The 14815-nt window shown below is 44.4% G+C and overlaps 1 protein-coding gene across 1 annotated transcript in view; it reads right to left on the reverse strand.

Annotated features, from left to right (window-relative positions):
* Positions 1-14815, reverse strand: part of EXTL1 (exostosin like glycosyltransferase 1) — a 61820-nt gene that overhangs the window by 19404 nt on the left and 27601 nt on the right. Inside the window, exons 2-4 of the mRNA XM_081961923.1 lie at positions 8967-9060; positions 2143-2250; positions 769-888 (exon numbers count right to left, since the gene is read on the reverse strand). Coding sequence (XP_081818049.1) covers positions 769-888; positions 2143-2250; positions 8967-9060 — 322 coding nt within the window. The remainder of the gene's footprint in view (positions 1-768; positions 889-2142; positions 2251-8966; positions 9061-14815) is intronic.

Genomic DNA, 14815 nt, shown 5'->3' on the forward strand with positions numbered 1-14815 from the left:
CAAATATTGCGGCGTCTGAAAGATATCGGCCTGGCCGCTCTCCAAGCCTGATAAAGGTTGGTAATTGTGAACTATCTTGGAAGACTGCGGGCCGGGACTTTGCTGGAGAGGAATTCACTGTAAATTAAATAAAAGGGGTTTATCGGGATGAGAACTCGGCTTTATGCTTCTGGGGAAGCCTAAGTCAGAACACTAACTGGTGTATCAAGCAACAAGCAGAAAGGTTGATGGACAGCAGGTTGGAAGATGGTCCAATAATAGCCATCCCCATGTGGTTTAGACCAGCTGTGTGGAGAGCTTGACCCAAGGATCAGTGAAGCCATGGAGGGAACCACATGATGTTTAACCGCACATTCCCCCCTTATCTCTCCTCCAACTGCTTAGCCCTGGCCTAGAAGCAAAGAGAGAACTACTGAAAGGAGGTTGAGGAACACACCCTGAGGATTGACACACCTTAACACACCTAGACCAACTTGAAAGCTAAAGGTTCCCACCTCTCTGTGGCTTCCTTTGGTCATCATGCCAATCCATTATGTGCTGAACATGTTGCAGGAAGCAAGCCAATTTGTTTCAGAGTTGACTTCGTTGTGTGACCCTATTCATTGCGCTCTACAAGGCACGTTTTATGGCTTGTGTTCTATGGATCCAGCCAATTCTAATTTATTTAGCCAACCACGGTTTACCATGACATGTGACCCCAATCATAGAAACGGGAGTAATTACAGATGAAATATTTGGGCAAATGGCGGGCACATTTCTGCAGCTTACCTCAAGGGTGGTTTGAACAATCTTCTCCACAGAAGAAAAATACGTTTCCCATAAAAACTGGGTTTGCTGCTGGAAGGCCAGGATTTTGTCACTGTTCAGACATCGGACCGTAGATGGAATCTGTTGAGGAAACAGCATGAACAGAAGACATGAAGGGGAGAATGCAGAGTAGCTTATGATAGAGGGAAGAACCGCAATCATTTTTATAGAGATGTTTCGGTCTTTTAATTTTACAGGGTTGTGTTAGGTTTTCCAAGCTTCTAAGGATCTTATACTGCTTATACATTTCCGTGAAATTATTAAAATGGATGTAATTTTCCTTGTCTGTATTTTATGCTACTATACTGTACAACTGAAATACAGTCTTCTTGTTTTGATGGAGGAAAGCATCAAGAGACCTTCCTTCAACAACAAAAAAGCACCAAGCATGATGTGGAGACAACCAACCGAGCTGAGCAGTTTGGTCTAGTGGCTAAAGCATCACGCTAGGAGACTATGAGTTCTATGCCCAGCTTAGGCATGAAACTAATTGGGTGACATTGGGTCAATCACCAGGAGACTGTGAGTTCAAGTCCCACCTTAGGCAAGAAAGCTGGCTGGGTGACATTGGGTCAACCACCAGGAGACTGTGAGTTCAAGTCCCACCTTAGGCATGAAAGCTGGCTGGGTGACATTGGGTCAATCACCAGGAGACTGTGAGTTCTAGTCCCACTTTAGGCATGAAAGCTGGCTGGGTGACACTGGGCCAGTCATTCTCTCTTAGGCCAACCCATCTCACCAGGATTGTTAATGTGGGGAAATAGGAGGAGAAAGGATTATTAAGAATGTACACTGGCTTTGGTTATTTAAAAAATAATACAAAGTGGGGATGAAAATAAATAAACTTCAGCATGGGTGTTGACTAAGCTGTGTTTGCATATTAATAGATATTTATCCGCAGAATCAATATTCCTCTGACCAGCAAGGATCTATGCATGATGCTCATGGCAATGTCATAACAAAGGTTACAGTAATTCAGCTACCGGAATTCAACACATTACTAAATCAGTTTCTCTATTTAAATCAATTCCTAAGTTACCCATAGCAAGAACAGCAAATAAGTGAGGCATGATCAATGAAAGGCCATATAAAAATACTGCAAAGAGGTAAATAAATTAATACCCCCATATTCCAAATAATTGCTGTACTTTATAGAGGAAAATGAAGGCATCTTATACAAAGGACAATGTTCCTTTCAGGTGGTTTAAAAAATAATAATAATAACAATGAACAAGGGCTCCAAAGCTCACCAATTAGAGCAGCGTTTCCCAACTTTGATGACTTTAAGGCGTAGGGAGGCGTCAACTCCCATGAATTCCCCAGCCAGCATGTTACCTGCAGAAGAAGCCGCTCGTCTCCGACGATGGATGATTTACTCCAATCAATCACCTCTGAAAAGGGCAGCTCCCAGCCATTGCTGAGCAGGACCGGGATGCATGCAGCCTGGACCAATGAGAGAACAGAGCAAGGTGTCAGCGTTCCAAATACCATGTAGAAATAAATCAAAGTCCAAGGCAGAATCATCCTTAAAGTTCCGATTTAATAATACAGGCATGTTGGCAACGTACTGTGGAATTTCAACTCTGATTTACATCCTGGGAGTTACCCCAGTTGAAAGTTCATGATCCATCCCCCCACCCATAATCAATCACATGTTCCAATCATCATCTTCCACGCTGGCATCTACACCCCTCTGCTTCCGGTCAGGTGTCGAGGTGCGGAGACAAAAGATGACCTTGGCTGCTAGGAAAAATTGACAACAACACTAATAAAACATCATAGGAAATTATGAGAAAGTGTGGCAGGCCAAAGATTCTTAAAGGAACCTCTGCAGGCCTGACACAAGGATCACCAGGTTGCAGGAGAGGGGAGAGAGAAAGTGACCTTGGGAGCATAAGGTTCAAAGGACCTTCAGTGGTGCTTGCAGTTGTACTCCTCGACTTACAACCGTAATGAAACATGCCATCGCAGTTGTTAAGTTGCGGTACTGGTAAAGAGGGTCAGTTACGTGCCCAAACGGAATTTATGACGTTTTTTATGCTGGTCATTACGCGAGCACTGTGGTCATTTAGCAAAACAGTGGTTCGCTGCAGGTGTGGTTTTGCCAAAAATGGGAAGTAAATATAGAGCTGTTGTTATGAGGAAAATAAGAGTGGAGAAATGCTATTAGATATTAGAACTACCACTGACTTCCGTTCCTTCCGTCAAAAATTAAAGACTCACCTGTTTCGATTAGCTGCCTTGGCACATTCTTAGTTTTTACCTCCCGGTGGATATATTTTAATGGGTAATTTTGGGTAATATTTTAACTCCTGGGTTATTAGAGCTCTTAATGTACTATATTTATTATTCTATATACAGTCTTGCAACCTCCTCCACCTACGTATTTAATTATTTAACTGTTTTATGTATGTATCTTATAACGCATTTTAGTGACTGTACACCGCCCCGAGTCCCTTTCGGGAGAGGGGGCGGTCTATAAATACGAATAATAAATAAATAAATAAATTGTTTGCCACCTTGAGTTATTTGTAAAATAATAAAGATGGGCTACAAATGAATCAATGCAATAAATTTTAAATTTTGGTTTAAAAAAAAAAACATTTGCAAGCAAACCACCTGGCTCAGAGTGCAAGGACCTCATTCTCACTTTCCTAACCGTGACACCAAGATACCAAATGTCATTTTTTAAAGCCATGTCCTAATGAGGCTGCTTTTATCTCATATCCAGCCCAGGGGTGAAATCCAGCAGGTTCTGAAAGGTTCTGGAGAACCTGGTAGCAGAAATTCTGAGTAGTTCAGAGAACTGGTAGGGGAAACTTTGAGTAGTTTGAGTAGAACCAGCAAATGCCACCTCTGGCTTGCCCTAGAGTGGGGTGGGAATGGAGATTTTGCAGAATCCTTCCCCTGCCACGCCCACCAAGCCACGCCCACCAAGCCACGCCACACCCACCAAGCCACGCCCACAAAAACCGGTAGTAAAAAAAACCTTCAATTTTACCACTGATCCTGCCCACATCCAGCTGAAGCAGTAATGAAGACATCTTTAGCCGTTCTCCTTTTAAAGTGGTGTTTTCCCTCTTCTCCCAATATAATTGTAGCTATGAGAATGATCCATTAAGCTCCCTCCAGAACGATATGGTTAGGGGTTGGGACAGTGGTGGGATCCTGCCGATTTAACAACTGGTTCGGTGATTGCATGTTTCACTGCACACGCGGGCGCAGGTTTACCAAAGCTTACCTTCCACGTTACTTCTTGGGGAGTAACACAGCTGAGGTGCGCCAATCGACTCTGCCGCGCTAATCAGCGGAGAGGATATAGGTAAGCAAAGCACAAGGGCAGGTGAGCAAACCAACCTGATCGTCGAAGCGAACCGGTTCGCTCTCAGCTAATCGTTGGAGCTACCGGCTGAATCTCTCTTCTGGATTGGGATCTACCCAACTTTAATTAGTTGCCTTTTTTCTTCAAATTGTATTGATGTTTTATTCATTACATTTCTTAGTGCTTAATAAACATCGTGTTGTCTGGGTATTTAATTTGCTTAACAATTCTGATTATATTCTTAATCTCCACCCCTTTTTTCTAACCACTGGTAAAATAGATTCCATGGTATTCATTTGATGGTATTCAGTGTCTTCTTTCTGTTTAATTTTCAATGTCAATGTAGACATTTCTAGTATCTTCTTAATTATCTCTTCATCTCACGGTGTTTCTTTATTTTTTCGAATATTGTGTGAATATAATCCTCGCTGCTGTTACAACATGTAATAATTTAAATACATACTTTTCTTATCTAATTTTTCTGATATTTTACCTAATAAAAATGGTTTAAAATCTCTATGTTTCCCTATCATCTTTTCTAGCCACCTGTGTATCTTTGCCCAATTTTTTTTTGTTTTAGTTGCCTTTTGTAGCCATCTCAGGTGGATGGCAGGAGAGACTGGACTTCTGCAAAGCTAGCTGCCCATATAGGGCCTGCCCTTGTCAGCTCTTATATGGTCTCCTTTTATATATATACAGTTTAGTGCTCTTTGGAAAAACTGCTGGATGTGGATTTCAGACAACTCTATGATGCACAAGTAAATCTAAAGCAGGAAAGGAAGCTGGTTCTGCCACTTGTGGGTTATTGGTTCTGTCACAAATGGGCGCACAAGGTGTTTTTGTTTGTTTTTTGCTGCTTTTGCCATCAAAAACGGCCCTGCTATTTTTATTATTGGCAGTGGAGAGCCAGTGTGATGTAGTAGTTAAGGCAGGGGTGTCAAACTCGATTTCATTGAGGGCCGTGTCAGGGTTGTCTTTGACCTCAGGGGGTGGGCGTGGCCAGCTCGACATCACTTGTGCTGGGGGGCACCTGTAGTGGCACAAGTGCTCCGCCAGCGAGCTCCTGAGCTCCGTTTCCATCTGCGACATCTCCTGCAACCCTCTACTAGTGAAAACGGTGCTCACGAGGGCCGCATGCAGCGCTGCGGAGCTCCATTTCCACTGGCAGGCACCACAGCCAACCCTTTGCTGTTTCCAGTTTGGCCCTGCGGGCCAGATCTAAGCACGGATGCAGCCCGTGGGCTTTGAGTTAGACACCCCTGAGTTAAGGCTAGGAAGCAAGAGAATGTGACTTCTAGTTCCCTCTTAGGCATCAAGCCAACTGGGTGATCTTAGGCCAGGCTCTTTTTCTCAGCCTAATAAGGAGGCAATGGCAATCCACTTCTGAAGATCTTGGCAAAAAAGCTGCATGGAATTGACCAAGCAGTTGGCAGGAGTCAACACTGACTTACACACACACATACTCACACATAATAATAATTGGCACCAAGCTCTCTTTTCTCTATTTCTACTTCTTGCCCACTCCGGAGGCTTTTGCAGATGTAATCCAGCTGCAGCAGTGCCAGTTCACTTGTTATCAATTGCTCCCTTCTGCCTAATTTCTTCTGCTCCCCTCCATCTGCCCCTCTTATCTGATAGCCGGGCTATTTCTGAAAACAGGTCTGGCACCCTTTGGAAAGTGTTGGGGGGAAGTGAACGAGAGCTTTTACTCAGTGCAACTGCTCCTTTGGGCCTGTGACCTGTCAGTTAGGCTATTTCTGAAGATCAGTCTAGCACTCTTACAACGCTGGGAAGCTCACCTAAAACAATTATTTCCTCTGATTTGTTTCATCTAATAGGGAAATGGGAGGGAACCTCTGGAAAACTGGGCCATGTTTGGAAAAACATTTCTCAAGAAGTGGAAATAACTTTATTAGAGTTGGTCCAGTGGTGGGATCAAAGTTTTTACTACCGGTTCTGTGGGTGTCGTGTGGCTTGGTGGGTGTGGCTTGGTGGGCATGGCAGGGGAAGGACACTGCAAAATCTCCATTTCCACCCCACTGCAGGGAAGGATACTGTAAAATCCCCATTCCCTCCCCAACCCACTAACCTGCTTTCCAGCTCCGTTCTCCTGTGCAGGGCAACAGAAGAAAACCCAACCGATCAGCTGGGACTCGGGAGGTAGCGAATAGATGGGGGCAGGGCCAGCCAGAGGTGGTATTTGCCAGTTCTCCAAACTACTCAAAATTTCCACTACCGGTTTGCCAGAACCGGTCAGAACTGGCTGAATACCACTTCTGAGTTTGTTGCATAGTCAGCCAGAGGTTTAGACTGGATGTGGTATTTTTATCCACCCATTGAGTCCTGAGATAGGTAGATGTTGTTTGATGGTGTTAAAGGTATTATTGCAAGATTGCTATTAACCTTTTTATTATGCCGTTACACATCTTAATAAGACTGCATTGTTGAAACACAGGAATGTTTCTATAATACGATTAGAGACAATTAACACACCATTGTTTAGATAGCTTAGAGTACTGGGAAGAGAGAAGGGAAAGGAAAATATTCTATTCATGTTAATTACAATTTAGGATGTCAACATTACAAGCATAAAATGACTTGACTTTTTTTTTTATTCCAAAGTTGAGGATAACATTGAAAAAAGAATCATTGCAACTTACATCAAAGCACTGGTTGTATAGATAATCCTCGACTTACGAGCACAATTGAGCCCAACATTTCTGTTGCTAAGCAAGACAGTTGTTGAGTGAGTTCTGACCCATTTTACAACCTTTTTTGACAGTTGTTAAGTGAATCACTACACTTTTTAAGTTATTTATTTATTTATTTATTTTATTGAACTTATTAGTCGCCCCCTCTCCCCACAGGGACTCGGGGCGACGTACAGAGCAATAATCAAGATAGCACCATATATCGTGCAGAGGAGGTAAAAATAAGTCCATAAATAAGTATACTTACAAAATTTAAAACCCCAAAAATATTAAACTCTAAAAACTTTAAAAACAAAATTTCCCGTTATAAAATGACCTGGGGTGGCAAGATTGTAACGTTATGCCAGGCCGGCTTGACAAAACAGGTAGGTCTTCAGCTTCATACGGAAGGAGCGAAGGTCGGTTGTTGTCCGGATGTCTGGGGGGAGGTCATTCCAAAGGGTAGGGCCCACCACAGAGAAGGCCCTACTCCTGGGCATCGCCCTCTGGCACTCTCTAGAGGACGGCACCCGGAGTAGCCCCTCTCTGTGTGAGCGAATGGGTCGCAGGGATGTATGGGGCAGGACGCGATCCCGCAGGTAACTGGGCCCTGTGCCATGGAGCGCTTTGAAGATGGTAACCAGTACCTTGAAGCGCACCCGGTAGGCCACAGGAAGCCAGTGCAGCTCGCGCAGGATAGGTGTTATATGGGAGAATCTCGATCTCCCCATAATAACCCGCGCGGCTGCATTCTGGAAGTTAGTAAGTGAATCAAGCTTCTCCGTTCATTCTGCTTGTCAGAGGGTGGCCTGGGACACAGCAACTATCATAAATACTATCAATGACCATGGGGTTGCTCCAAAGGTTGTAAGTATGAGAAATGGTCATAAGTCACTTTTTTCAGTTGCAATTTCAACTGGTCACTAAACAAATGGTTGTAAGTCAAGGACTATCTGTATAAAGAGCTGCGGTGGCCCAGTGGTTAGAGTGCAGTACTGCAGGCTACTTCTGCTGACTGCCGGCTGCCAGCAATTTGGCAGTTCGAATCTCACCGGGCTCAAGGTTGGCTCAGCCTTCCATCCTCCCGAGGTGGGTAAAATGGGGACCCAGATTGTTGGGGGCAATAGGCTGACTCTGTAAACCACTTACAGCGGGCAGCAAAAGCACTATGAAGTGGTATATAAGTCTAAGTGCTATTGCTTCCTTCCTTTCCTTTCCTTTCCTTTCCTTTCCTTTCCTTTCCTTTCCTTTCCTTTCCTTCCTTCCTTTCCTTCCCTCCCTCCCAGCAGTTAGAATGCAGCATTTCAGGCTGCTCACTGCCAGGAGTTCGATTCTGACTGGCTCAAGGTTGACTCAGCCCTCCATCCTTATGAGATGGGTAAAATGAGGGCCCAGATTGTTTTGGGAGCAATATGCTGACACTGTAAACTCCTTAGAGAGGGCTAGTAAAGCACTGTGAAGCAGTATGTAAGTCCAAGTGCTATTTCTATTTTTCTTCCTTCCTTCCTTTTTTCCTTCCTTTCTTCCTTCCTCCCTCCCTTCCCTCCCGCCCTCCCTGCGGTTAGAATGCAGTATTTCAAACTAACTTTGCTCACTGCCAGGAGCTCGATCCTGACTGGCTCAAGGTTGACTCAGCCCTCCATCCTTATGAGATGGGTAAAATGAGGACCCAGATTGACTCTGTAAAATTCTTAGAGAGGGCTGTAAAAGCACAGTGAAGTCTAAATGCTATCGCTGTAATAGAGCTTTTGATCTTAAACAGAATACTGTACTTAATATTAAATTTTCCTTATATTGTTCCTTGGTGTTTGTACAAAGGAGTGTGTGTGTGTGTGCATGCATGCATGTGTGTATTTACAAGAAATGGAAACAACTTTCAAAATAATTCAAATCTGTGACATAGAGCTAGTGAGGTGTGATAGAGTGCTGAAGAGGCACGGCCTAGAAACCCAAAACCTCCTTTAAGCATGAAAGGTGACTAGGTGACTTTGGAGCAGTCCCTCCCCATCAGACCAACCTACCTTGCAGGGCTGTTGTTGCTGTGGGGAAAAGAGGTGGGAAGATTAGGTATGTTCACCACCTTGACTTATATATAAAAAGATGGGATAAAAAAATCTAAGAACAATACAGTAATAATAATCATGTACCTGCAAAGCTTCTAGGAACCGGAAGGATCCCAAACGTCTCCCTCGTGGGATGATACAAAAGGTAGAGTTGTGCAAAAGCTCCTGATAATCAAACCTGGGAAAAGACAACACAAAAATGTTGCAAAGTAGAGGCAATCAGTCGCTCGGCGCTCTTGTTCCTTTCCCTTAATTTAATTCCCATCAATTTAGATAATTTATGAATTCTCTTAACAGGATGGAACTTTGGGGAACGAAATGAGTCCTTTCTCATTTTGGATAGGCTTTGGATTTCCCAGTGGTGTCCCATCCTGATATTATCTGAGCAAATTTGCCCTCCAGCTCTTTGGGATTACCATCCATGCCAAATCAATCGCACCCTCTCCTGCCGAGAGCTTTGTAACTGCAATAGGTTTACACCAGGGGTGTCCAACCTTGGCAACATGAAGAATCAGAATAGAGCTGGAAGGACCTTGGAAGTCTTCTAGTCCAGCCCCCTGCTCAAGCAGGAAATCCTGTACCATTTCAGACATTAGACGTAACCCATAGTAGGGAGGAAGAGGATGAGGAGTTATTGTCTGGGTTATTGAAGACTACATATGATCAGAGATAGTCTTCCACAGATAATGTGAGGATGGGACCATTACAATCACTATCCTAAACAACTAATTTCATAGGGCACTTCTTGAAGATTTCCCCAAAGCCCTGAGGTACATTCTGTAGGATACTTGGTCTGCCTATGCCCTAGTGACTTCTGGGTTGCTCGGAAGGTGGTTTTAAGCGCTCCGAAGGCGTCAGGGAAGCCTCCGGACGGTCCCTGAAGCCTTCGGAACGCTTAAAACGACCCTCCGAGCAACCCAGAAGTCACTTCCGGTTTGCTCGGAGGGTGGTTTTAAGCGTTCTGAAGGCTTCAGGGACGGTCCCTGAAGCCTCCGGGGGGGCGGGGGGGCTCTTTTCGCCCTCCCCAGGCTCCTATAAAGCTTCTGGAGCCTGGGGAAGGCGAAAAATAGCTTTTAAAAAGGTGAACTCAGGTGGCCAGCGCGCACATGCGCACTGGCCAGCTGACAGGGCAGCGCCTTGCGTGCCCTGACAAATGGCTCCGCATGCCACTTGTGGCACGCATGCCATAGGTTCGCCATCACTGGCCTATGGAATAAGGGGCTGATATTGGCAATTGCTCCTGCATTTCCTCCTCCTGGTCACCAATCCAGTACATTTTTGGTTTGGCAAAAGCTAAAGATGAGTGCAATCAAATACAGGTTATCAAAAGGGATAAGAACTTAAATTTAAGCTAACACTATGACAGAAAGAGTGAAGTAATTATATTTCTCAACTATTACTGCATTTGCAAATCCAGCAGCATTGTTTAAAGTTTTTTTTTCCAAACATGTTTTTCATTATTTAAGCATATCAATATGTGAACGGTGTGATATCTGGGTATCCTACATTTCAATACAAATAAGCATAATATTGTTACTCATAATTATTGCATTTCATTCTCATTATTTCATATTGTTTACACATATCCTTACTATCACCCTTCAATTCCTAAAAACTCCTTCTTTATTCTTCCATATATCACATAGCATTGTTTAAAGTTATTTTATTGTTTGGCAACCATTTGAAGTTACAACAGTGCTCAACAAGAAGACTTATGGCCGGTCCTTGAAGTTGTGGCTTTCGCAGTGTCCCCACAGTCACAGGATTATGATTCAGGCACATGGCAACCGGCACACAGTTACAATGGTCACAGCTTCCACAATCACATCATCACCACTTCCGATCTTCACTGCCAGCTTCCAATAAGTCAGGTCAATGAGGAAACCAGCCACCTCCTGATGTTGTGCTTAATGACTGCACATGATTCCTTAATAACCACAACCTGAGCGGTCATTGTACACCGAAGATCGCATTTAATTTCGTTGTACAATAAAGTAATTTATCTATTTTCAGCAAAGCCCAGGCTGTAAGTAATTTTTAACAGTCTCAAGACTTGCCGACATTCAACTCCCAGAATTCTCTAGCCAGATTTAGAAGTCCGTAAGTCCATAAGTCTTCAAGTTGGACATTCCTGGTTTACACCAAACTACGTTCAGGAGCCATGAAGAACTTCATGGAAGTTCTTCCGAAAATTTCCATTGAGAAATTCCTTGGAAGGCAGAGTTACCTCAGGCTAGGTCTGAAGCGGGTTCATTTCAAATGTGCTTTTAATAAGCCTCTGAGCCCATGATGGCGAACCTATGGCAGACACAACCTATGTGGAGCCATATTTGGTGGCCCGCCAGCTGTCAGCTCCGGTACGCTGGCCAGCTGATTTTTTTTGCCCTTCCGGAAGGCTAGGGGAGTCCATTTCCGTCCTCCCCAGGCTTTAGGAAAGCGTCCGTAGGTTGGAGAGGGCGAAAAACAGCCCCAACAGGCTAACTGGAAGTTTGGAAACAATCCATTTCCGGCTTCCGGAGGGCTTCCGGAGGGCCGGGGGAGGCCGTTTTCACCCTCTCTGTGCTTCAGGAAAGCCTCCAGAGCCTGGGGAGGGGTCATGCGCGGGTGCACAGGTGGGTGGGGAGGATTGAGTGGGCACGCACGCGCAGCACAATTTTGGCACGCCGTAAGAAAAAAGTTCGCCATCACTGCTCTAAGCACAACACAGAGCAAGGAATGGATCTGGGGACTTGACACAGAAACCCCTGTGTGCTAAAACCGAGACCAGAGGTAGAGGACAGAAATTTCCACTGTGTTCTGTTAAAGAGGCTGACTTTTCCCTCACTACCAATGTACACACATCCTTAGTAACGCGAGGAGGCAAATCCACAAAATGCCTTTGTATGGGAGATGATTTCCCCCAGGATGTAGACAAGGAAAGTTTTGAATCAACCCCTCCTGCTTTCTGACTTGCAAATAGAAGCAAAGGTGTTTATGTACACAGCCAACAGTAGCTCCCGCTTCGGGCAGCTTTGGGATATGCCCATAAATTATTTCTTACTTCCAGAGATTTATTAGTCACCCTGGAACCCAGCCATAAAGCAAGAAGATAAAAATCCATGTCAAATCAAAGGAAGAACACCATAAAATGAATTGGGGGGGGGGGGACAGGGGAGGAGATGAGATGGGAACAGTAATTGTTGGAAAGGCAGCAGATGCTTAAAATGGTGTCTTAATAGCTAAAACAATTTGGAGATACATGCCCCCAAAACATGGGGAAGGGACCGAAAAAAAATACGAGGAATGAAAGGACTGAGAAAGTGGAAAGATCCTCACTAAATGCAGAAAAGAATAACAAGGGAGGCGCCAGGCAGCCCCCCCAGGGGAGGATATTCTGCACCTTTGAGGTTATGACTGAAAAGGACTATTCTCAAATAGGCATCCATTATGTCTCGGTACTGAGGAAGGCCTCTGCTGATGTGGGAAGCTGCGGTCCCAATCTATGCACAGCTTAAAAATAAACAGCCGAGTCTTTCTAAATATGTAGGAATTCAAATGCTCATTCAAAGTCATTCTCCTGCATATTTTCTTAGAGGTGGTGGTGGTGGTGGAGGAGGAGGAGGAGGAGGAGGAGGAGGAGGAGGGGGAGGGGGAGGGGGAGGAGGAAGAGACGAAGAGAAAGAAGAAAAGTAAGGAGGAGGAGGAGGAGGAGAGGAGGAGGAGGAGAAAGGAGGAAGAGGAGAAGAGGAGGAGAAAGGAGGAGGAGGAGGAGGAGGAGGAGAAGAGGAGGAGGAGGAGAAGAGGAGGAAGAAGTGGAAGAAGAAGAAAAAGAAGGAGGAGGAGGAGGAAGAGGAGGAGGAAGAGGAGGAGGAAGAGGAGGAGGAGGAGGAAACAATAGTAATATTTTTTGTATTGTGGTGGTGGAGGAGGAGGAGGAGGAGGAGATATTCTGGTTATTCTCTTGCAGGGATGTAATAAGACTTGCCTGGTTCCGTGAAGAGGCCAACGGATGTTTATGATGTGAATGTCCTGCCTTTCATTGTACTGTATAAGCATTTCTCTGGCTATCCGCAACTTTCCTGGCTTTCTACACTAACATTTAGTTATTTACTTTGACTGGTTGGCTTGCTGATTCAGGAGCTCAGGGGGCCCATCCATTGCGTTCCTCTTCCTATTTTTCCCCACAAACATCAATCCTGTGAGATAAATGGCACTGAGACAGAAAGATGATCAAAGCCCTTGAGGGAGCTTTGACTAAATAGGTCTTCAGGTTCCTTATCCAACAATGTCATCACTATATAATACAGTCTCTAATACGAAGGAAAGATATTAGAACATTGGTTTTCAGCCTTGGCGACTTTAAGCCATGTGTACTTCAGCTCCCTGGCTGGGGGCTTCTGGGAGCTGAAGTACACATGGCTTAAAGTCGCCAAGGCTGAGAAACATAGCTTTCCGAAGATATTCTCCTGAAGGGCCTTTAGTAGAAACTGTGTTTAGGGAGAGTTTCACCCATGAAGAATTACTGGAGAATTTCTGCTGCCTCTGGAGAAATTAGAGGCATCCATTTATCCAATTATAAATTTGGGGAAGGGTTTTGAAACGCCATTTGAGCTCCCCTGCCCTCCACTTCTTCCTCCCCCCCAATCTTTTTTCTATTAGGCCCAGTTTTTGTGAGATGTTCAAGCATAGACAATATATTTTGTTTTGCACAAAACTTGCACCTGCCGCCTAATATGCCTCCTATGAGATATCCAAGGAGACTGTGATCGCGCTGTGTTAAATAAATTCACCTGTGGCACCTAATAGATATCCTACAATGCATTTACAGGCTTTAAGAAATATCTCCTTTGCTAAAAAATACACCGTGTTCTCAATTGCTTGGGGGAATGTATTTTTTCACGCAAAGTAATTACTTCGTGTTGTGAGATAAAGATGAAAAATCTGTTGCCCTCCAGATGTTACTGGAGCAGGGCTCCTGTCATTCCTCACATTTGGCCTCGGCTGTCTGAAATGGCGGGAAACCGAAGGATAATTGGGTGAATTGACTTAAAAAGTACGGATCAAATGGATTTTTTCGCTCCTGCTTGTCTTCAAATATGCTTCCCAGCTCATGGGGGCCCTGAAAGAAAGTTTCTGGCTCCCCCACATCTTGGTGGCCTGCAACCTAGCATCTGCCCACAGCCTTCTTGAAGTTCAACGGGATGAAAGAGGACTTTCTGGAAGCTGTAAAAGGAGAGGTAAAGGCACTGTAGGGAGCCTATAAACCACAGTGGAAAAATCCAATATTTGCGTTCGGCTTAGACACATCATCGTATGCGCTCCACCAATCAGCAACTCAGTGGGTCAGAGAGAACAAAGAAATTAGTGTGATCCAGCATGGAAGCGTTCCCTCCACTTTAATCAGGAGGAGGGCCACCTTCTAGCCCAAAACTTCAAGAGAAGGTTAAGGATGAACAAAATGTTGAACTAAACTCTCCACCCTGCTATGTAATCTCACACCAGTTCTCTAAAGTTGCCAATTTGCCAACATTTGCTGGGTGGACCACCGGCTTGTTCAAACCATGTTAGGAATGTAGGGTTTGAACAGCGGCTTCACACCTCAGGTTTTCCAACCAGCTGAGAAGCTTGTTTTGCTGAGCTGCGAATCTGAGGCATTTTCTTATGCCACAAAAATCCAAATGAAGGCAGCAGTCTCTTTGCTGGGTCAATTCAAATGTGGTTTTACAAGTTATGTGCAGGCCCTGGAAATCAATAAGTTATGAAAAATTATGACATTCTTGTACAGGATTAATGACACAGGATAGGAGAAGAGGCATGGTGCCAACGACTTAGCAAAGTGACACAAAGGTGGGAAGGGAACAGGCAAAGCGAAAAAATGGAACTAAGCAAAAAGTTAAAATTAAATGTAGGGCAATCTCATTTTGATTTCTGAATAGTCTTTCTTAAAAAAAAAA

Source organism: Natrix helvetica (genome assembly GCF_964273705.1).
Source record: "Natrix helvetica genome assembly, chromosome: 9".
Taxonomy (NCBI): Eukaryota; Metazoa; Chordata; class Lepidosauria; order Squamata; family Natricidae; genus Natrix; species Natrix helvetica.